The following is a 26005-nucleotide window of genomic DNA, read 5'->3' on the forward strand; positions in this document are numbered from 1 at the left end:
CGATTTGCATGGGGCGGCACAACACGTCGCCTTAAAGCATGGAGATGAGCTGCATGTAGACGATTTCTAATCGTCTGACCTGTAATGCGTACTCAAGTAGCCTGATGAATGTTTACAGCAATTTGATTCGCCATTTGGTCTCGATTTAGTAGAGCCTTGTTTCGGATCAATCGATCCTGTACTCTTGTCATTGAACGGGTTCGATCGTCAACATTTTGGGTTTATTGGTACCTGCTTCATAGTCTGCTAGTCACAGACTGTAAAACAAATAACTGCACGATGACTTCTGACAGTTTCCAGCATGCTAAAAGCCCGTAGACGTTCCGCGCGTTGCAGGCCCCGCATCGCTAGTTCATGCACAACAAATGAATGAAATCAAATAAATCACAACTGTATGATAAGCAGAATCAATACGATTGACAGAAATAATGGTCCATAGACACTGATCGACCTTTCCTCATCACTACATCTTCCCCCACCCACAGTCTCATCAATTCATCTCACTCACCACTACCCTCACCACTATTTCTTTCCCACCCCTAGCCTCATCACATCTTCCCCTACCCCGAGCCTTAATACATCTTCTCCTTGACTTAATAATACCCGCCACCCGTGGATCGATGCCCATGACATTAATCACTGGATTGTCTGGTCCAGACTCGGTTATTTACAGACCGCCGTCATATAGCTGGAATATTGCTGAGTGCGGCGTTAAACAACAAACCAACCAACCAACCAAAATATTCCCCTACCACCAGCCTTAATACATCTTCTCCTCGACTAAATAATACACACACACACACCCACACACACACCCTACCACTAACCTTTACAGTACATCATCCCCAAACCCCTTGCCTAAATAATACACCGCCGTCTGCCACTACCCTTACCCCTACATCTTCCCCTACCCCTCGCCTCACAACTACATTCTCTCATATCCTAGCTTTAGCAATACATCTTCATCACCCTACTCTCACCACTATTCCCTTCTCACCCCTATCCTTATCACATGTTCCCCCACCCCCAGCCTCATCAATACACCTTCCTCACCCTACACTCACCACTATTTCCTTCCCACCCTATCCTCATCACATCTTACCCCATCCCCAGCCTCATCAATACATCTTCCTCACCCTACACTCACCACTATTCCCTTCTCACCCCTATCCTCATCACATCATCCCCCACCCCTAGCCTCAGCAATACACCTTCCTCACCCTACACTCACCACTATTTCCTTACCACCCTATCCTCATCACATCACCCCCCTTAATAATACACCTCCCGTAAAAAAATGTTTTATTCTGTATTGTATTTAATAAATCCAAACGACCTTCAGATTGCATTAACACCTTAGTACACGTGTACATTTAAAGGCACGCGTCATAGTATATTCACGTTAGGTTTCCAATTTGTTAAAACCATGCACAAAAACAAATGGTTGAAACAGATAATGATCGAAGATAAATGATATAATGTAGTTATTTCTCATAAAATGAAAAGCAGTATACTAAATAGATTTAGTTTCGAAATACGAAAATATAACCCGCAAAAAATCATGAATGATATTCAGCAATTAGGTGTCGGTCTTTTTTTAAATATGTTTTGGGGCAGCTAAACTGGGAACATTGAATACATATAATTTAGGTTGTGAAAAAAACATCAAATTACACACACGAACGTACTCATCTTGCTCATAGACAATTTTTAATTGTTTACAAATTGTAATTCTAGACATCATAATTCAAATAATAATAAATACATATTTAATCACGTGGGAATGAAGTATTTGATAATTCAGGTAATGCAGGGTAAAACTATATATTATGAATATTTTGTAAAACATCCAAACGATATCACCTTTACAATAAAATAGAATATCAATTATCAATATTGTGTGTCATCATTTAGGAGATAAACCTATTGTGTTTTGAAATTTAATGTAGCCCCACTGTTGACAGTGATGTCCGTGATGACCTGTTGAAAGTGATGACCATGATGCACTGTTGAAAGTGATGCCCGTGATGCACTGTTGAAAGTGATGTCCATGTTGACAGTGATGTCCATGATGCACTTTTGAAAGTGATATCCATGTTGACAGTGATGTCCATGATGCACTGTTGAAAGTGATGTCCGTGATGCACTTTTTAAAGTGATGTCCATGTTGACAGTGATGTCTATGATGCACTGTTGACAGTGATGTCCATGATGCATTGTTGACAGTGATGTCCATGATGCACTGTTAAAAGTGATGGCAGTGATGCACTGTTGACAGTGATGTCCATGATGCACTGTTTGCAGTGATGTCCATGATGCACTGTTGACAGTGATGTTAATGTTGACAGTGATGTCAGTGATGCAATCTTGACAGTGATGTCCGTGATGCACTGTTGACAGTGATGCCCATGATGCACAGGTACCGTTCACAATACTGAAATAATAAATAGAAATACCCACATGAATATACTTCCACACGTGTTTTGCTGGGAAATATTTTTGTACGGTTGTTCAACATTTCCCGAAAATTAACTACCCATTTATATCTTGATATAGTTGCTAAAGCGTACGTACAATACCTTGAAAGAAGTGGCTTTAGGTAAACATATATCCCGTTATTACTGTCTTGAAGTGTTTTATAAATGCTCTATTACAAGGCATAGTTAAGACAATAAAATACAATTCAAATACCACAAATTTCATTTTAATCAAAAGATATAAACACAATATGATCATAATCACATTATTCCTTTCAACCAACTGAAAAGGACAACAATTTTTTGTGACACTGTTATGTCATTCCTACCATGGTCACTCGACGCCTTTTCTTTCCAAGGGCAAACATGAAAATATATTTCTGAATTTATTTGCATTGATGATTAGGCCCTGTATGGCATATTGGATACACTATAAGTAGTCAACCGATCTCGAGGGGTATGTGATGTGATGCATCCTGTGTGTGAGCCCATATACCTCGAGCCGTAGGTGCAAGCACAGGGTATATCACATACTCGTAGGAGACGACGCAAACGAAACTTCCTTTTATATATGGATGAACAACTATATTACAATTAGGAGTGACGTGTCGGTGTAGATTCTTATCAAGCTACCTAGGATGAACAACGTTATTACAATTAGGAGTGAGGTGTCGGTGTAGGTTCTTATCAAACTACCTAGGATGAACAACGTTATTACAATTAGGAGTGAGGTGTCGGTGTAGGTTCTTATCAAGCTACCTAGGATGAACAACGCTATTACAATTATTCTGTTGGAATCATCATCGTATTTTAGATGATATGTTGTGGTGGAGTTATGTGTTGCAAACGGTTTCTGAAATGGCTGTATCATTCAGTGTGTACTATTTTGTGATAGTATATTTCAACTAATAGCATCTGTCTCTCATCTCTTTGTGGTGGATATAATGGAAATAACTTAATTTACTATAAACTCGCCTGTTCCAGATACCATTGTTTAATAACATCACGTTTTTATACGACATTCTTTTATAACAAGACGCGAGTTCTGCGGGATCTCGTTACATCATAGGGGCACGAGTGGTCCAGTCGTCAAAGGCGCCGCGATTCGCTGTGCAGAGTTGTGTCCCTTGGGCACGCCAGAAACCTATGATTGTTGGTTCGAATCCCGGTTCGACCCGATTATGTTTCTAGAATTGTCAGCACCATTCCCTTGCTCGTGGCTTTCACCAAAGTGTCAAATGTCTGAGACCCGCATGACTTCGGGCTTTCCTCCCACATTAAGCTGTCACGCCGTGATATAACTGGAATAATGTTAAAAGCGGCGTTAAAACCCAACTCACTCACTCGCACGTTACACTCATAAATATTGAAAACTCCCAACATCCCTGGGCTTATTCATTGACATCGCATGTAAAGATGAAAGAACACTGGGAGGAGCCCATGCACAACCATGTTAGTTGTCAGCACACTCAATGATACCGACACACCCTGTTGTTAGGCTGACGTCACATGTGATTATTTTTGCAACACAATTGCAAACTTTGTGGTGCATGGCCTCATTCCACAAACGATCGTACCGCAACGATAGTCGTAAGTCTGTTAAAATGCGACAGTTATGATCACGTTAGCGCTACGACTAATTTGTGGAAAGGGCCCATTAAATATAAAGGTAGGCCGTTGTATCAAATTAATACGAATAAACGTTTAAGGTGATTAAACTATTATTCTATTAATTAAGCATTCTGCAGGAATGTGCTGTGGATCGCGTACATGTCTTCCTATTTACACACGACAGTGTAATTTTACTAAAGTTATACATGACAAGTTATGAATAGAATACTTAACATAAGATACCACAAATATTCGCTTGTTTCAATCAATTGTTATTACACGGGAGCAGTTTTGGTATTCTATGCCTGTGTTACAAGAACCATGGTGCTGACTAAGCGTTTGTAGTTGTGAAAAGCAGCATCCTCTTATTATGATAGGTTCCCCATAAAATGTGCGTGTCTGAGTCGACCAAATAGAATTGAATTGGTGGGCCATGCTGTGTGTTTTGACTGACTGGTCTACAATCGATTTTGTACAGACCTGCCGACTGATGCATACAACAGCTTTCACTCACTGTGTGTCTAGGATAGAAAATCATGTTTCCGGATGCGAGCCCACATGCTTGTCACGAATACTTACTGTTGCATATATTCTACCTAAAGACCAAGTAACGAAAGAACATTACGTGTTAATGGTGCATATTTTGTCCGAGAACAACTATCTGCTGTTGTGTTACTGTTATTGATATATACTACCTGAAAAAAGGAACTGTGCTTCATATAAAATGGTTCAAATGTTATGTTATTGAAATTAACAACATAATATTTGTTATCTTGTATCTATGTTACCTTGCACTTATGTTACCTTGTACTTATGTTGCCTTGTACTTACGTTACCTTGCACTTATGTTACCTTGCACTTATGTTACCTTGCACTTATGTTACCGTGTACTTATGTTACCTTGTACTTATGTTACATTGCACTTATGTTACCGTGTACTTATGTTACCTTGTACCTATGTTACCTTGTAATCGTGTTACCGTGTCCTTTTGTTAACTTGTAGTTATGTTACCTTGTACCTATGTTGCCTTGAACTTACGTTACTTTGCACTTATGTTACCTTGTACTTATGTTACCTTGTTCTTATGTTACCTTGTAATGGTCTTACCGTGTACTTTTGTTCACTTGTAGTTATGTTACCTTGTACCTATGTTACCTTGCACTTATGTTACCGTGTACTTTTGTTAACTTGTAGTTGTTACATTGTACCTATGTTACCTTGCACTTATGTTACCTTGTAATCGTGTTACCATGTACTTATGTTTCCTTGTACTTATGTTACCTTGCACTTATGTTACCTTGTACTTATGTTACCTTGTAATCGTGTTACCTCGTAATTTTGTTGCCTTGTACTTATATTACCTTGTACTTATGTTATCTCGTTATCGTGTTACTTTGTACTTATGTTACCTTGTACTTATGTTACCTTGTAATCGTGCTACCTTGTGGTTGTGTTACCTTGTTCTTAAGTACACATGTGGGTAGAGCAAACTAAATTACTTTTACCGAAGTTAAGACTTACCTTGCGCTTTATTGGAGGTGGTTTAATATCAAGTCTGTAATGACCTGAACTTGAACATTCCCAAACTGAGCTAACCAACGGACTCTTCCACCTAATTGCCTAAACCCTTACGTTTATAGACAATTAACAGCACTAAAATGGATAGTTTATTAACGAAATAGATCACATTTCATTATCCGCTCAGTGTGTGTTCATCCACAATCAAATACAGTAATAAGTTGGATTTATAAATTCAGGTTTTTATGTTAATTTCCTTCAAATTAATAGCGTGACTCAAAACATCCCACAAGTGCATTGTGGGGCCGAGCTAACATGTAAACATAGCAGAATTTTGGTGTCGTATGTTTTCGCAACTATTGTCAGTAGACTGCAGCAACTGCAAGCCATGAAATAGTGTGCTCACCGAGGTCGTTGCGCTAACCGACGTGAAACGACGGTCTGGGGTGTAATATGTCGTAATATACTGATGTATGTTGCGCTAAATGCCATACGCAATGAGACATGTTGGTTGCTTGGTTGGTTTATCGTTTTACACAGCACTCAGCAATATTCCAGTTATATGACGACGGTCTGTATATAATCGAGTGTGGACCAAACAATCCAGTGATTGATATCATGAGCATCGATCCACGCAATTGGAATTGATGACATGCATCAACCAACTGAGCGAGCCTGACCACCCGATCCCGTTATTCGCCTTTAACGACAAGAATAGTCGCCTTTTACGGTAAGCATGAGTTGTTGAAGACCTATTCTACAGGCACTAAGCAACATATGTACATGTGATTATGAAATATTTTTTACAAGGATTGCTCATTCCTCTGTCGGGGACACGGGTGACCCTGCCGTCTAAGGTGCCGCGATTCGCTGTGCAAAGTTGTGTCCCTTGGGCACGCCAGAAACCTTTGATTGTGGGTTCGAATCCCGGTTCGCCACGATTATGTTTCTAGGTTTGTCAGCATCATACCCAGCTCGTGGGTTTCACCAAAGTGGTAAACGTCTGAGACCTGCATCACTTCGGTCTTTCCTCCCACATTAAGCTGACACGCCGCAATATGACTGTAATACTGTTAAAAGCGGCGTTAAACCCAACTCACTCACTCACTCATTCCTATGCCCAGAGACAGACACAATTTCTAGGGCACCAAAGCTGCCTCGAACAATTTTGTGACTGCTGTGGCGCGGACACAGTTTGAATATGTTTGGGAGAAGTCTGAAGCATGAGAGATGGTTGACAACATCTGCCATATGTCTTCCCACGTAATAATATTCAAATAATTGACAAGTTTAGAAAAAACTATTTTGCCGAAAATTGGTCTGGATGTACCATCCTGTTTGACGGTAATGAAAGAACATAAGTCCATTATTCATAACTCAAAAAGTGTAATTTATGGCAGTAAAAAGTGTAGTCGGCGCTTTAGCGAAGCATGTAAGAATGCGAATTAATGTTACATCAGACCTATGTTAACTGGTACCCAAGTAGCCATGTTCCCGTAATACCGTGAAAACCTATTACCCTGAACCTATGTTAACTGGTACCCAAGCAGCCATGGTCCCGAGTTACCGTGAACACATATTACCCTGAACCTATGTTAACTGGTACCCAAGTGGCCATGTCCCCGTGTTACCGTGAACACATATTACCCTCAACCTATGTTAACTGGTACCCAACTAGCCATGTTCCCGAGTTACGATGAATCCATATTACCCTGAACCTATGATTACTGGTACCCAAGTAGCCATGTTACCGAGTTACCATGAATCCATATTACCCTGAACCAATGTTGACTGTTACCCAAGTAGCCATGTCCCCGTGTTACCGTGAACACATATTACCCTCAACCTATGTTAACTGGTACCCAACTAGCCATGTTCCCGAGTTACGATGAATCCATATTACCCTAAACCAATGTTGACTGTTACCCAACTAGCCATGTTCCCGAGTTACGATGAATCCATATTACCCTGAACCTATGTTAACTGGTACCAAAATAGCCATGTTCCCGTGTTACCATGAATCCATATTACCCTGAACCTATGTTAACTGGTCCCCAAGTAACCATGTTCCCGAGTTACCGTGAACACATATTACCCTGAACCTATGTTAACTGGTCCCCAAGAAGCCATGTTCCCGTGTTACCATGAACTCACTCACTCACTCATTCCTATGTCCAGAGACAGACACAATTTCTAGGGCACCAAAGCTGCCTCGAACAATTTTGTGACTGCTGTGGCGCGGACACAGTTTGAATATGTTTGGGAGAAGTCTGAAGCATGAGAGATGGTTGACAACATCTGCCATATGTCTTCCCACGTAATAATATTCAAATAATTGACAAGTTTAGAAAAACTATTTTGCCGAAAATTGGTCTGGATGTACCATCCTGTTTGACGGTAATGAAAGAACGTAAGTCCATTATACATAACTCAAAAAGTGTAATTTATGGCAGTAAAAAGTATAGTCGGCGCTTTAGCGAAGCATGTAAGAATGCGAATTAATGTTACATCAGACCTATGTTAACTGGTACCCAGGTAGCCATGTTCCCGTAATACCGTGAAAACCTATTACCCTGAACCTATGTTAAATGGTACCCAAGTAGCCATGGTCCCGAGTTACCATGGACACATATTACCCTGAACCTATGTTAACTGGTACCCAAGTGGCCATGTTCCCGAGTTACCGTGAACACATATTACCCTCAACCTATGTTAACTGGTACCCAAGCAGCCATGTTCCCGAGTTACCGTGAACCCATACTACCCTGAACCTATGTTAACTGGTCCCCAAGTAGTAATGTTCACATGTTACCATGAATCCATATTACCCTAAACCTATGTTAACTGGTACCCAAATAGCCATGTTCCCGAGTTACCATGAACACATATTACCCTGAACCTATGTTAACTGGTACCCAAGTAGCCATGTCCCGTAATACCGTAAACACATATTACCCTGAACCTATGTTAACTGGTCCCCAAGTAGCCATGTCCCGTAATACCGTAAACACATATTACCCTGAACCTATGTTAACTGGTCCCCAAGTAGCAATGTACCCGTGTTACCATGAATCCATATTACCCTCAACCTATGTTAACTGGTACCCAAGTAGCCATGTTCCCGAGTTACCGTGAACACATATTACCCTGAACCTATGTTAACTGGTACCAAAATAGCCATGTTCCCGTGTTACCATGAATCCATATTACCCTGAACCCATGTTAACTGGTACCCAAGTAGCCATGTACCCTAGTTACCATGAACACATATTACCCTGAACCCACGTTAACTGGTACCCAAGTAGCCATGTCCCCGTGTTACCGTGAACACATATTACCCTGAACTTATGTTAACTGGTACCCAAGTAGCCATGTCCCCGTGTTACTGTGAACACATATTACCCTGAACTTATGTTAACTGGTACCCAAGTGGCCATTTCCCCGTGTTACCGTGAACACATATTACCCTCAACCTATGTTAACTGGTACCCAACTAGCCATGTTCCCGAGTTACGATGAATCCATATTACCCTGAACCTATGTTAACTGGTACCCAAGTAGCCATGTCCCCGTGTTACTGTGAACACATATTACCCTGAACTTATGTTAACTGGTACCCAAGTGGCCATTTCCCCGTGTTACCGTGAACACATATTACCCTCAACCTATGTTAACTGGTACCCAACTAGCCATGTTCCCGAGTTACGATGAATCCATATTACCCTGAACCTATGTTAACTGGTCCCCAAGTAGCCATGTTCCCGAGTTACCGTGAACACATATTACTCTCAACCTATGTTAACTGGTCCCCAAGAAGCCATGTTCCCGTGTTACCATGAACTCACTCACTCACTCATTCCTATGTCCAGAGACAGACACAATTTCTAGGGCACCAAAGCTGCCTCGAACAATTTTGTGACTGCTGTGGCGCGGACACAGTTTGAATATGTTTGGGAGAAGTCTGAAGCATGAGAGATGGTTGACAACATCTGCCATATGTCTTCCCACGTAATAATATTCAAATAATTGACAAGTTTAGAAAAACTATTTTGCCGAAAATTGGTCTGGATGTACCATCCTGTTTGACGGTAATGAAAGAACGTAAGTCCATTATACATAACTCAAAAAGTGTAATTTATGGCAGTAAAAAGTATAGTCGGCGCTTTAGCGAAGCATGTAAGAATGCGAATTAATGTTACATCAGACCTATGTTAACTGGTACCCAGGTAGCCATGTTCCCGTAATACCGTGAAAACCTATTACCCTGAACCTATGTTAAATGGTACCCAAGTAGCCATGGTCCCGAGTTACCATGGACACATATTACCCTGAACCTATGTTAACTGGTACCCAAGTAGCCATGTCCCGTAATACTGTGAACACATATTACCCTGAACCTATGTTAACTGGTACCCAAGCAGCCATGTTCCCGTGTTACAGTGAATCCATATTACCCTGAACTATGTTAACTGGTACCCAAGCAGCCATGTTCCCGAGTTACCGTGAACCCATACTACCCTGAACCTATGTTAACTGGTACCCAAGCAGCCATGTTCCCGAGTTACCGTGAACCCATACTACCCTGAACCTATGTTGACTGGTACCAAAGTAGCCATGTTCTCGTATTACCATGAATCCATATTACCCTGAACCTATGTTAACTGGTACCCAAGTAGCCATGTACCCATGTTACAGTGAATCCATATTACCCTGAACCTATGTTAACTGGTACTCAAGTAGCCATGTTCCCGAGTTACCGTGAACACATATTACCCTGAACCTATGTTAACTGGTACCAAAGTTGCCATGTTCCCGTGTTACCATGAATTCATATTACCCTGAACCTATGTTAACTGGTACCCAAGTAGCCATGTACCCATGTTACAGTGAATCCATATTACCCTGAACCTATGTTAACTGGTACCCAAGTTGCCATGTTCCCGAGTTACTTGAAACCCATGTTGTACCTTGAACCTGCGTTAAGATAGTGGTCCAGGTAGATTAATCGACTTTCCTTGAAAGTGTCAAATCAGAAATGAAAACCTACGCACGTGATTAGCTCTACTGCATACGGAACGTGCAAAATAGCTGATGTTTTTGGGGTGTGATGTTTTTCAGATATAACCGCTCTTGTATACCATCTTTGTTCCAATACTTGTTATTAACAAATATACTTCTTGTTCACCTCCTGTTTTTAAGAGTATAAATCCAGAGTATGCATTTGGCAGCTGGTGTCTTTATCGTGTTGTGCACCACTTGTTCATTGTTGCATTGATGATATCTGCTATGGTGGATAGGGTGTGAAGGCAATCATGTACTAATGAGAACACAACACGAACGATGAACACGATTTCCATAAAATCATCAATCTGTCAGGTGCGGCTGTTGTTTTACACGATACATCCTGGTCACATGGTACCTTTATATAGGCCTTGATGACAGCAGTGTGTGAATACACGGCATACAACACTGCAGGCAAAACAATGACAGGGAGATTCTCACTTCTTGTAACAATCACTGTGTGGATTATCCTACTACAAGGTGTGTACACGTCTTATTTTCTAAAATTAATCATTCTTTTACACTGCAAATGTTGTACAAATAGAAGGTCCAACTGTCTCTATATATTGTTTAATATATGTATATTCGATGAGACATAAGGCTAACTTATACATATCATAAAATGTTATTCATGTATTGATTGTCATTTCATAGGTTCCAAAGCTTCATCGGAAGGAAACCGCTCAGCCACAATATACGAATCATACCGGAAACTGATCCAGGCAAATGAGGCACTGGTTGAAAGAATGAAGACTTTTCTGAAGACAAGTGGTATCGATGGATCCGGATGTGGGTCAGGCAGTGCAGGTAAGCCACTTCAGACGAAGACAATATCTTGAAAATCCCTTCAAATAGAGGAATTCATACATGTGTAGACTGCTTTATTTACTGAAAAAACGTTGTAGCGGGAAGACTGTTTTTTTAGCGCCATGTAGTTATGCCATCAGATAAACTTTGCTTTAGTACCGTTGTAGCTTTGTCTTCAGGTAAACCGTGCTTTAACACAATTGCCACTATGTCTTTAAATAGACGACGTTTTAAAATCATTGTAGGTATGCCTTTAGGTAGACTTTGCTTTAATACCTATGTCTCTTGGTAGGTTGTGCTTCAACGTCGTTGTCGCTATGTCTTCGGGTAGGCTCTGTTTTAATATCGTTGTAGGTATGACTTTAGGTAGACTTTACTTTAACACCTATGTCTCTTGGGAGGTTGTGCTTCAACATCGTTGTTGCTTTACCTTCAGTTAGACTTTTCTTTAACACTTAGACTTAGGAGATAAACGTACTGTGCTAGATTACCTGCAGATTTAACCGCGCTAAATTGAATTTGGAACTGAACGCGCAACGTGAGGTTTCAAATGTTAAATTTATCGCGGTTACAGGTAACCTAGCTCTACATTGAAAACACAGTATATTTTTCTCCATTCTACCATGACTAAATAAAACGCGAACTCCTTTGTGTTAGCAAATATGCTGAGTGAACCAACATGGGTTGAGTCCAGTGTTTTGAGTGGGCTAACGATCTAAAATTACGGTATTACCGAACAAAATATGGCGCTGTATATACTCAGGCAGTTTGTTTACACGGTAATACTTCACTCGAACCTATGACAGGCATTGAAAGCATATAAGCACGGCAACTTGGTAAGCTAACATGAGATGGGCATCCCTAAAGAAAACAAAGCAAGCTTTCGCTCTACATCGCACGTCACCATTATGACGTCATATCGGTCATTGTCACGCAAAAGATATGACGTCACAGTCGTATATATATTATAGAAAAGCGCCAAAATTCTAAGCTCTCTGTTGTCTCCAAAACGTACATACATTCCCATTGTAGATTTCTGTCGTGTTTTCTGCATGAAATGTATTGCCACACATCCTTTGAATATTTTAGTAACCGCATCTGTGCATTTTGTAACCTGTAATTGTAGATATAATTATTAAAATATGCCTACCGACAATGACTGAAAATAGTACTATTCTATGAATATAAGCTTCCGCGGTGGCTTTGCCATTGCATCCTAAGTTTGAGAATTAGTGACCCTCATCTTTTGTTCTCTTGTTATTTAATGACACCACCTTACCATGTATTGACTTGAAGTTTGTTATCTCCTATATCTTCGTTACCTTATTCGTGTGTTGAAAATGCTTTTGTAACTATGATTTTCAAACATTAGGGGCATATATGTGTACACGTAGATATTTCTCATGTATTTATGGTCATTTTGGATCCTTTATGTACACAGCTTGTAAATTTTAATGATACCGTTGGATAACTTATATTAGCGTTTTAATTTGATACTTGCATCTTCCGTATGGAAATAGTTTGCTATTTTAGAAAAGCAATTTGGCTTAGCGCCCTAGACTATTGTCTTAACCCAGCTGTCCAGGAGAGATTTCTTCTCAGAGGTCCGCGCGCAAGGATATATACACTTTGTCAAGATCGTTAACGATTGGCACACTACTGGGTGGTCGCTTGAAACTCAGCTTTCAGAAGTAAGTGAATACAGGCACTTTTCATCTTGTACTGACTTACACTGGTTTTCTTGAGCTAAACTTATTAGCCAGGATTTCAAATAATCCGTAGTAATCTGTGGTTTTACAACCCTCCGGTGATTGTCTAGCTTTTGGGGAATTTTAGTATGTTCTTGTTCGGTCAATGTGAATGAATTTTTAGTCTTTTAGACGAGTTTCATATTCTAACGTTCTCGTCTGTTTTATTCTTCATGTAACTTATTTTAGAGATAGTCCCTCTGTGTTTATTTACCGTTATTTAAACCCAGCTGAGGTTTTTAAATTATTAGAGTGTTGAGTTGTGTTAATTGATCGCAGCCGATTTAATTGGCTGTCTATGCATCTTGTCTATATCTTGTCAAAGTGTTGTTTTAGCTACTCTCAATTTTGTTACTGTAATGCAGATGCTTGGCTAAGGAGCTTGTGGATTTACACTGATTTCATTCAACAGTGATCCTTGTCAGTGCAGATGGGGTTATTTCATTCATTTTATTGTCCTCTATTCGTACAATTAGATGTCAGTAATGACCCTGTGAACCTATTACCACATTTTCCTTATTACTCTATTCTTGTTAAGTGACAGTGGGGTCTCACATTTATTCCACTTTCTGCGTAATTTACACCTTTACTGGAACGTAAGCCTGTTCCAACTAATAAAGGCCTTCTTTTTTCTTAAATTGTTTAAAATAGTATAAAAAAATATATCTTTTAGAAACAACTTTTTATCCCATACTTAAGAAACCCAAGCTGAAATTCTCCGTGACAAGCAAACGGATAAAAAACGTATTCGTTGGGGTCATATATTAATAAAGATGCAAATATGAAAGGTCAGGTAGGGACTACATTCAGCGTTTACAAACACACATGGCTTCGCCCCTGTCAAACGCTTGAGATTATCTACACATCTTTTATCCTGCCTCACTTCGACTACTGTTGTCAAATTTGGGAAATTGTATAAACGAACATTTTGACGTATTAAGAACTATTGGTGGGGCTGTTTGTGGTACCACTCATACTAAAATTTATAAGAAAACAAACTTTCGATCTTAGACAGAAGAGACAGCTACAAATTCCTTTTACAAAAAGTAAAAAACGGTATTTCACCTGAATATTTCAACGATCGTATCCGTAGTCAAGTCTCTGATTAAAGCATTTAGAACCTCAGAAATAGATCTAACTTACAAACAATCAAATGTAGAGTCCAGACCTATGGCAAATCATTTCTTTCGGATAGAGTTAAGCTGTGGAACAATCTACTAGCTCGCTCATTATGTGAAATTTTTAAATCCTTAATTAATCATTCAGATTATGATTATCTATAACTTAGACTTGGTTGTAGTCTATGGTTGTAGATGGTGCCAAATTGTCCACATTCGCCTCAGCTTCGGCTGTGGCGACTTTAACGCCGATAAGTGTAGGTGTCATGTATCAGACAAACCAGACTGCACTTTTGGATATCATTTTGTGTGATATCATTCACAATATTAGAAACAACAACAACTTCACATTTCAGTACATCACCTGCTTGGTAACGGTGTTAGTATCTGTTCCGAAAAATCACATTGTAATAATGAAGTTGCATATCCATGGAACTATCTCCCTTGTTTATCACTCACAAGTTTTCTCAGACGCTCACTCACTCACTCTCAGTCATCCATCCACTCACAAAACTCCAATCAACAAAGAGCGCTTACTCGCTAAAATACTCACTTAAACGCTAACTGAAACGCTCACTCACTTACCCAATAACACTCCAAACCACTCAGTCACTCAATCAAAGTCTCACTCAAACACTAGCTCAAACTCTCACGCAAACATTCACTGAAACACTCACGCAAACACGCACCCTCTAACCTTATCACTCAAACACTAAACCACCCACCAACCCTACGGCTGTGATCACTTGTTACCTTAAATATTCTCTTCAGGGTTTTCAGTCAAAGGTTTCACTGCATATAGAGTGTAGATTATTCTAGGTTATGATCAAATAACGAAGGAATGCAACTAAGGTGTTATCTTTTTTTTCAGCTGCCTCAGGAGCGACATTTGTTCACTGGGGACGGGCGACGTGTCCAAACACGACGTCGCTCATCTACTCAGGTTTGTGTATAATGTGCAATCCAATCTTAATTAGAAAGTACTATCTTAGCACCTAATTTACAATATTCGCGTGAAGACCGAGGGTGTAATTAAGCTGACGAGCAACAGAAACTACACAAAGCTAAATACCGGCCCTGACGAAAACGACAAAAGGATATTACACATGTAGCGTTTGTAAATACGCAATAAGCAAATGGACAGCACGGATTCAGAGAAATAATGCCATTGCTCCGAAAATGTAGAGCCCCTTAATGTAGAGCGCCAGGCAGGGTAACAACACATATTTTAACGTCTTTTGGTATGACACAGCCGGGGATCGAACCCCCGACCTTCCGTTCTCCGGGCAGACCATCTACCTCTATGCCACGGAGGCGATAGGAACCTACGAGGACAACAAGGACATTGGGGGGTATTGCCAGTTTGAAGTAAACACCATATGATTGAGAATAAACTAAACTTACTCTGCATGAATGGCAGTGAAATGCAATATCACGTGTGTTCCCCACTGACCCTACGGCACATCCATACACGACGTCTTGCACACTTCGTTAGACATCGCGTCACGCCATTCAGTATTTTCATGTTACATTGTTTAGTGATATTAGCGTTATCCGTCTTTTCCGTTTCACAAATCACGACCCAGAGCGTTATACAGCCTGCTCCATGCCAGTTCCTGTTTTGCCACCTGGGACACAGATGTTGACATGTCAACGTGTTTTCCCGGGGCGGGCGTCTAAATGCAGTGAAGCGTTTGACAACATGTCAAAGGACAGTTGATGCTGAAGTGCTTCCTCACACAAATAATACGCAAAAAAGAATATACGTTAGATGTGATGATCCATGGTCTGCATGACCCTGTGCCCTGTCTGCGTGTATCGTGACAGCACCCTGGTGATTGTTGCACGAGTGCCGCCAAAGTGTCCAGCAGCGATGTCCTAACTGGCTCAAAATTCCTGTAGATCAATGGTCCTTTCTCTCTGCTCTGCCGATAAACGTGGCTGGACTATTTACTGTCCAATATTGTGGTTTATACCCTCATGTATTCTATGATCATGCAGCACGTGCATTTTGTTGAGCATTAAGTATTTCAAGTTGTACCTTTGTCTGTAGCATTTTTGTGATTGTTTGTACATGTTTTGGGAATATATTTTCGCATCCAAATTCTAATAATTGGATTTTGGTATTATTTCTTTTGCTCGTCAGTTTAGTGTTGTTGCGAATGTTCATTTGATTGTAACAAATTATCATCCTTAACCTGGAGCAAAATGGCTGCACTATGGGAACATGAATATGTCTTTGTTATCTATGGAATACTGTAATGGAGATTCTCGCGATAGCGTGCTTTTCTTCCAATTGTTTATACAGTTATATGTAAATATTTTTTAAAACACGAGAACGCGAGAAAACGAGAACTCGAGATCGTGATATTTCAATGTTGCGATCAGACGACCTTGCGTTCTCATGCACTTCTGTGCCAATTGCCTGTGGACTCATCTGGGACTGGGAGCACGGGTGGCTCAGTCGTCCGAGGCGTCGAAATTCGCTGTGTAGAGTTGTGTCCCTTGGACGTGCCAGAAACCTATGATGGTTGGTTTCATCCCATATCAAGCTGACATGCCGTAATATAACTGAAATATAAATACTCTTCTAAGCGTTGTTAAGCCAAACTGATTTACTTATTCAGCGCCATGCACGTGCCTCAGGCTGTGAATTGGGATGCATTTGCAATATAAGCCCAAAAAGTGAATATTAAGGCCACAATAAAGTAATTGTTGGAGTTTGATTGATTTGGATTATTAAATGGGAAGCGAGAGGTATTTTTTTTAATCGAACTATTTAAGGCATCTGTGTACAATTACTGTTAAAGGATGGGATTTACATGGATCGTGCGTGTTTGAGAATTCTACGTTTTGTAAAGAAAGTAGTTTTGTTGTCAGGCGGGCGGGGATGACATTCTATTAATTATTTTTTATGGCCTGGAGAAGCGAATACGTTGTCGTGTAAAACATCTGACGAGCTCGTTTTAGCTGAACAGTCAAAATCGTTCTGTGATTGTTTTCACTGTCATTGAACATTCGTGTACACAACTTCTTTGTCAGCTTACATTGAGTATGTTGGGGGGTTCTAATTTAAAGTACACGCGAAACTATCTGAACGGTAGAAGATTTGTGTTCATTACATAGCATTTTATTGTGTAAATTATAAACAGTATTTTCAAGCTGAGTCATAATTTTGCTAAATGCTACTTAGAACTGAAGAGCATGAAAGAAGCATGGCCACAGGGCCAATAACGTGCGGATGAGCCTTGACCTTATGATATAACGCATGCACACGGACAACGTGTAAAACCAAATCTGGCCAAATCTCGCGTTCTCACATTCACGCAATTTTGGCCTATTTGGCTCATTTCCAAACGTCGAGATCACGAATTTTACTCTTCAGTATTCCATAGTTAAGACTTGCACATGTGTGCTACTTTGATCATTCATGTTGCTTTAAATTGCCAAAAATGGTGTAAAACCTTCCTCACTCCTGCAAATAGTCAACGGCTTAATCAATAAGACTCAGCTGAGCCAAACGATCAAGCGAGTTTTTAATATGGCTAATTTCTATCAGCCTTAGTTAAGTTTTCCATTTGCGATTTCCCTATGAAAACAAATGTATGATACAACTTTGCATGTATTATCCAGTAAGAACCTTTTTTAGCGTACACGGTCACGGTGATGCGAAGACTCTGCAAGCGTATGATTGTACACATGTCACATTTTCGAAATATATTAATCAACCTTTGATACATTTGCAGGATATACAGGTGGAAGTTACTACAGTGCAAAGTCTGGCCCAGCAACTATCCTATGTTTGCCCAAACAGCCTCAGTACGTAGCCTACTCTCTTGCATTCCAACACCAGGCAACCATTCACGGCACCGAATATAATGATCGCAACACATTTCCTGATTTCAAGAAAGTTCAACACCAGAACGTCCCCTGTGCCGTGTGTCAAATGAAATCTGAGGCTCAAGTCCTGATGATTCCGGCGAGGAACGAGTGCTACCCCGGGTGGAAGATGACGTACTGGGGCTACCTGATGGCGGGTGACTACAATAGGGCCTCCAGTGAGTACATCTGCGTGGACAAGGACCCTGGTACCACCGAGGGCGGCCACCGACAGACGTTTGGGCAACTGCTGTACATTGTGGAGAGTAGATGTGACACTCTCCCTTGCCCTCCATACAAGCAGAACGGGGAGTTGACCTGTGTCGTATGTGCAAAATAAATACGCAGACCATGCTCTCATTTCTCCAGCCGTTGTGTCATGTCTCTTGTAGCGTTCCATGATCTATTAGAAAAGGATAACTTTCTTGAAAGCAGTATTAGTAATACGATTGGGGATGCGTCGTAGGATGCAAGAAGGTGGGGACTGTATCCTACATCTAGATGAGAACTGTAGCCTACATCTAGATGGGGACTGTATCCTACATGTAGGTAGGGACTGTATCATACATGTAGGTGACGACTGCATCCTACAAGTAGTTGGGAACTGCATCCTACAAGTAGGTGAGGTATGTATCCTAAAGGTGGATGTGGACTGTACCCTATATGTAGGTGGGATCTCATCTACAAGTAGGTGTGGACTGTATCCTACAGGTGGGTGAGGCCTGTATCCTACAGGTAGATATGAACTGTATCCTACAAGTAGATGTGGACTGTATCCTACAAGCAGGTGTAGACTGTAACCTACAAGCTGGTTGGGACTATACTCTACAAGTAAGTAGGGACTGTACCCTACAAGAAGGTTGGGGCTGTATCCTACAGGTGAGTGGGGCCTGTATGCTACAAGTAGGTGGGGACTGTACCCAACAAGAAGGTTGGGGCTGTATTTTACAGGTAGATGTAGACTGTACCAAACAAGTAGGTGTAGACCGTACCCTACAAGTAGGTGGGGACTGTATCCTACAGGTTGTTGGGGCCTGTATCCTACACGTAGATGTGGACTGTACCCCACAAGTAGGTGGGAACTGTAACCTACACGCAGGTGGTGACTGTATCCTACAACTAGGATGAACTTATCCTACATGTAAATCGGAACTGTACCTTACAAGTAGGCGGGAACTGTACTCTACAAGAGGATGGGGACTGTGTCCTACAGGTACCCGGAAACTTTGCTTACATGCACTAAGAGACTGTAGGTTGTACTTATCCATGTAGGTAGGGACTGTATCCTACAAATAGGTCGAGACTGTATCCTTAAGTAGATGGGTACTGTAAACTACATCCTACAGGTAGGCGAGATCCGTATGCATGTTGGTGTGGATTGCGTGTGGGTGTGTATGCAGGAGGACAGTTGAATATGGCTTAGTATCCCAGACTTAATCTCGTCGTATTAGCCGACTACGGAGGGTCGGATTGTCAAGTCCGGTGACGTGTATCGTTCTCCTTAGCTCGTTGCGCATGCCCGGTCCAAACGCTTGTATTTATAGACCGCCGTTATTTGCACATTACTGACTGAAGCATTATATGACATTTACCCACTCACTTTGGTCTGATATCTTAGACTGACCATTGAGAATAATGTACTTGTTGTGCGGAGGGTAGGACACCAGCAAAATGATCGTGATGAAACATATGAAATGAGTACCTTAGCCACGGTGGTACTGTTGAGTATAGTTGAACAACGTTAAACATAGTTCTTCACTCACACCAGGTAATAGTAAACCAAAACGTACGTAATAATCGAGGTAATGCACATACATCTAGATGAGAGTAAAATAACGTGTTTATGATAATACCTGGTGTACTTAAAACAATCAGTTCAACATGCACAGGTAACACACACCAGGACTTATTGTGGATGCGACACCAGTACAGCGATGACGGAGATAACGCAATATGCTGAAGGAACTTAACCAATGTGTGAAACGTGCATTAACTTTGTTTAATCGATGGCAAGGATCATGGACGGTGCATGCTGTGTTTTGAAACACAGATTCATATCAGAATAACCCGTGCGTTACCTTCATTGAATGAGTTGAGTTTATGATGGGTTTATTCAGCTGTATCACGACGCGACAGCTTGTTATGGGAAGGGATATATCGATTTTACTCAGGCCTACAGAATTATGTTGCCAACACCAGCAGTGTGAGGGTGCTGTTTGAATCTACCCACTCGGCACTTTGCTCACAGAGTCATATTCCCACACCATGTGCTACTGTATCTTGATCACGAACTGTTGCTCTAGCTAGATGACTGTTCATATGCAAATGATTCAAAACACCTTTCACCAGTGGATAGTTTAACCATCATGTCAGGTCCGGGAACGTATGTGTAACAGATACATGTATCCCGGATCTACCAACTTCTGTCGTAAGAAATATAAGCCGAGTTGTCGAACCCCCGTACACACAGAGCTCTGTATGTGTAGAGCTGAACTCAACAACCATGCGACTCGAGCTCCTATCTGCAGTTCTGTGCTTTCTGGCAACGGCGTCTGGAGGTAACTACTTTTATACTTACTTATTATTTCAGCATGAATCTTAACCATGTTAATCAGGAGATAAACATACTGCGTTTTCAGTGTAGAGCTAGGTTACCTGTAGATTTAAACCTGCTAAATTGAATTTAGCAGCGCGAGGTTTCAAATGTTTAATTTAGTGCGGTTAAATCTACAGGTAACCTAGCTCTACATTGAAAACGCAGTATGTTTATCTCCATTCTACTATGAGTAGATAAAACGCGAACTCTTTGGTGTTAGCTAATATACTGAGTGCGTATAAGCAGCATGCGTTGAGTTAAGTGTTTTGAGTGGGTTATTGCTCTGAATTACGGAATCACCTAACAAAATATGGTGCTGTATATACTCAAGCAGTTTGTTTACACCGTTATACTTTATTCGAACATATGACAGGCATTGAAAGCATATAAGCACGGCAACTTGGTAAGCTAACATGAGGTAGGCCTCCCTAAAGAAAACAAAGCAAGCTTTGCAAGGGTTTTGTTCTACATTGCACGTCACCATTATGACGTCATATCGCTCATTGTGACGCAAAACATATGACGTCACAGTCGTATATAGTAAAGCGCCAAAATTCCAAGCTCTCTGTTGTCTCCAAAACGTAAAAACATTCCCTTTGTAGATTTCTATCGTGTTTTCCTGCACGAAATGTATTGCCACACATCCTTTGAATATTGTAGTAACCGCATCTGTGCATTTTGTAACCAGTTATTATAGATATAAGTATTAAAATATGCCTTCCGACAATGACTGAAAATAGTACTATTCTATGAATATTAGCTTCCACGGTAATGCGGCCGTCAAACCAGCTGTTTTATCAGAGGGGGGTTTATTGTGATTTAATAGCCTCTGATTGACCAATCATAATCGAGGAAATTCCACTTTCATGGTAGAATCCTCGATATCCATGACATGCACGCCAACCACGTTCAGTGTATTAGCCATACGCTACGCTGCCAGACTATTTAACGCAGACCATGCTTAAGAATGACGTCTCTGACATATCTGACATCCAGAATACATGCAATTTGAAAAGGTTGAATACACCTTTCAAGCAAACTCTTGCGGGTGCTACTAGCAGAGGACAGGCGAGATTACCCTTTTAGCGGACACCTTGTGTCATCATTGATTTTCAGATGTCTTTTGTTATAATTTTCAACATTAGTTTGCCTCTGGCGTTGACGTTTTATATCACATTCGAAAATCGGCTGTGACTTAAAAACAGCCAAAGAGAAACGTCAGAAAAAGGTGTGCTTACTGAGCTACATGATACCGTAACCGACGCGATATGACGTCAACGTAGGACGAACATGGCGGAGGAAAGGCAACAGCGTCATGACGTCAGTCCATTATGACATAACTAACAATATGTACTTTACCGCAGGATAAAGTAGTGTCGGCACCTTTGATCATTTAGCAAAGCATCTTAGAAATGTCATTAAAGTTGGAATGCTTAGAACGTTTTTATCTATTGTAGTTACATGCAGGAAACTTGCAGTTTAACGCTGCACAGCATTGGACACATGTTTTCAAAACCAAAGCAGATGTTGTTGAGCCGCACATGTTGTATCAAGTATCACTTTCTTATTAAGTTAGTTCAAAACAAATGAAGTTTTTTTCAAACAATATTCTGCATTGGATATGTGATTTGCTATATTTGCTGTTAGCAGGCTGTCCGTTAGGCTTTCATCTTCACAGACGGTCCTGCTACTGGTTCTCAAACGTGAAAGGTTCATTTCCAGAGGCAGCTGTAAGTTTTTTTCGGAAATTGTGAATTCTGATCAACTGTAAATATGCAATTGAAGAAAACATGTTCTTTTGGCAAAGAGAAAGTGTTTCCCAAATGACTTGAAATCACCTCAAGTAGTGGATCTTGACGTGGATCACATGGCCAAGATAAAGCTCCCAAACGAATCTACAGATTTAAGTGTTTTAAGTCATAAGAAAAAAATGTTCAATGACCGATAACACACTTTGCACACTTCCTTCGTACTTCCCAAGATCCTGTCAAACGTCAATGCCATTCAACATGTTATCAGTATGAGAGACTGTACTTGCGGAAAGGTGCAATGACGACATTTATGCTTCCAGTTTGATATGTTTGGGCAGCTCATGGCTGAATTTATAGGTCGCGCTTTTTAAGGGTATATAACTTTATGTGACTAATGTGACTTGTGACTAACTTTTCAAGTTGTACGGTGAATTTTGACTTATGCCTGAAGGCTGATCCACACCAGGCTTACTTTCCAAAACTTTATTAAACCTATGGTGCTAATAATGTTTACTTAAGGTAGTGATAATCCTTGGACTTTATACTGTAGTGATGTACTGCATTACACAACATCAAAGGCGTCAGAGACGGAACAGAAATGGCGAAAGTGTTTATGATGAATAATACCAGTGGGGAATGAATAGTTCCGTTTTGCATGTATGCGAACAGATTTTCTTACTAATTGAATGGTGAAATATATTTTTGAGGCCTACTGCCGTTACTTGAAGAGTCACCTTGTGGTCGTATCAAGCGCGGTAGAAAATTCGTTTATCAGAGGATACGATATCCGCCGTGGTAAAGGTATACTTTCATTTAACGTTGGTTTTCATTACATTTACTTAAACTGCGGGTGTTTGTGTATTGTGGCGCACATGAGACAATGGACACTTGAATGATGTCTTTCATATTACATGTCCATTCCCCTGATCGCCTGTTTGGTTTGGTTTGCTTACTATCATTTAGGGTCGCTTGTAGAGAGTCATGTACCTCATCTCACGAGGCCGCTACTGTACACGTTTCAGATGTTTACAGTTTGCCAGGTTTGGTAATTCATTTCCAATATCAGTGCCAGGAGCTCTTACAGTTAACAGTTAAGTGGCTGGATGCTAATACTACCTGCTGAGTTGCATTATGTTGACAATTTAAATCTTATTAGAAGACACAGATATATCATCCTGAAATAGATGTAGGCACGTCAGTATCACTTTATGTTGATATCATATTCTGTTCAAATCATTATTTAGAAAACAATTAAATATCAATTCTGACATCAACTTAGTGTCTTTGCTCACACTATATGCTGTTTACTACATATCCAGGTGAGCTTCAGTGCGGTGGGACTATTTATCAAGATGTGTTTGTAATCTTAAAACCAAATCATTTACTTTTAGTAAACTCTTTGGAAAATAACTCATATTTATCTCAACATATACATATGTTGGACAAAAGCACTTCAAAAGTCAAAATGATAGAAAGAATGGTCGTAGAAAATTAACAATGGGTTATACATATTTATGTGGCAATGTCTTTTTACCATTGCATTGTTGTCAGATGAGACGGTATTTGATGTGAAACTACTCCCCCAAACGCCATATGTCAAGTTCATAATATATACTCTTCAAAAAAAAGAAACTTGACATAGATGTAAAACCACTTTTGGCCAAAATAATTACATTAAATGAGAACCAAACAAGTCAGACAGAAAGATGTCGTGTCTATAATTCGCGAAAACACATGCAAAGCACATAAACGTAACGTTTGGGGATCAATTTTACAGCTTCATCCAAACGCAACTGCCTGTAAAAAACGTGCAGCACAGGATCCTGCATTTAGGCATGCAGGACCCCTTGCTGAATGGGTATAAAAATCCACATCAATGGCTGTTCTTACAGTCCTTATACAGGCAGTAGAGGCGGTGACAGAATTCCAAGACTGTATGCAGTTCAACAGAACAACGCCATTGGGAGATTACAAGCTGGAGCAACTCAGCAAGAAGTGGCCAGGCACTTTGCCGTATCCAGACAGACAATCCCCGCACTGTGGACCCGATACAACAACGCCAACAGAGTTGACGACAGACCAAGGTCAGGAAGACCAAGGGTGGCAACCCAAGTACAAGATCGATACATCCGGCTGCGACACCTTCCAGACCACACTACCACAGCCACGCCTAAAACCACAGAGATCCATGGGGTACGCATAATATCAGATCAAACGGTACGCAACAGACTGAGGGAGGCTGGACTCTTTGCACAAAGACCTGTCTCCACGTCATCTGGCGGACCGTCTGCCTTGGTGCCAAGAGAGGGTTAGATGGCCACGTGCAAGGTGGAGAAATGTACTGTTTACTGACGAGTCCCGTTTCCTACTCACACCTGCTGATGGGCGCGAACGTGTCTACAGACGTCGGGGTGAACGTTACGCCCCCAACTGTGTGCAGCAGGTTGTCCCATTTGGCGGCGGGAGTTTCATGGTATGGGCCGGAATTCATCATGGTGGTAGGACGCCTCTCGTGCATGTGGCAGGTGCATTGACAGGCGTGCGTTACAGAGACTTGATCCTACAGCCTTACGTTCTTCCTCACGCAACGTTCATGGCGGAGAGTTCCAGCAGGACAACGCTCGGCCGCATATTGCACGTGTTTGTCAGGACTTCTTACACCACAACAACATCCAGACATTACCTTGGCCAGCCCGGTCACTAGATTTGTCCCCGATTGAGCATCTCTGAGACGAGATGGATAGACGCGTTCGCAGAAGGAATCCACCGCCCCAAACACTTCCGGCGCTTCTTGATGCACTTCAGGATGAATGGCAGCACATTCAACAGCATGTTATTGACAACTTGATTTCATCTATGGGTCTTCGGTGTCAAGCGGTGATTGATGCACGTGTTGGGCATAACCGATACTGACATTTTCTGTACCCCTGTGACATTAACTGTATCGTGTACGTGTGTCTGTCTAGGTGACACGATTAATGTTTTGAACATTGTGCACATTGATCTTCAAACAGTGTTTCAATTATGGTTTCTGTGTCCTATTTTGAAACAATCGCATTATATTACATTTTGAAAGTCAGTGTCAAGTTTCTTTTTTTGAAGAGTATATTTTGTTGGTTTCCGTGTATATACTGAACGCCTTCAGCTAGTCACTGTTCGCAGCTCCCATATACTGGCTTGGTGCTACTGATCTGAACATAGAGGGAAGGTGGATGTGGGAAGGACAATGTCGTATGAACTACACACACTGGGGTCCTGGACAGCCTGATAATTACAGAGCTGTCGAACACTGTCTGGAGATAACAAAGGCCGCGAGTAACCATCTCTAGAATGATTATGTATGTGATCAGCCATTGCATTTTATTTGTGAAAAGGAACTTTAATGTTTCTTTTTTCACAAATCACACGCAAACAGACCGGATGTACTGCTGTGCCAAA

The 26005-nt window shown here is 40.9% G+C and overlaps 2 protein-coding genes across 2 annotated transcripts; both read left to right on the top strand.

Moving 5' to 3' along the window:
- Positions 1 to 11035: 11035 nt before the first annotated feature.
- Positions 11036 to 18560, top strand: LOC139460514 (uncharacterized). The gene is made up of 4 exons (XM_071241987.1): positions 11036 to 11148; positions 11323 to 11475; positions 15213 to 15284; positions 18088 to 18560. Exons 1-4 carry the CDS (start codon positions 11043 to 11045, stop codon positions 18558 to 18560), a joined length of 804 nt encoding a protein of 267 aa, XP_071098088.1. The 5' UTR covers positions 11036 to 11042.
- A 2065-nt stretch (positions 18561 to 20625) lies between these two features.
- LOC139460516 (perlucin-like) lies at positions 20626 to 25896 on the top strand. The gene is made up of 4 exons (XM_071241988.1): positions 20626 to 20778; positions 22467 to 22546; positions 23275 to 23368; positions 25730 to 25896. The coding sequence occupies exons 1-4, from the start codon at positions 20724 to 20726 to the stop codon at positions 25894 to 25896; spliced, it is 396 nt and encodes a 131-aa protein (XP_071098089.1). The 5' UTR covers positions 20626 to 20723.
- The last annotated feature ends 109 nt before the right edge of the window (positions 25897 to 26005 follow it).

This window comes from Haliotis cracherodii, unplaced genomic scaffold (genome assembly GCF_022045235.1).
Source record: "Haliotis cracherodii isolate W230 unplaced genomic scaffold, xgHalCrac1.p SCAF_14, whole genome shotgun sequence".
NCBI classification, from domain to species: Eukaryota; Metazoa; Mollusca; class Gastropoda; order Lepetellida; family Haliotidae; genus Haliotis; species Haliotis cracherodii.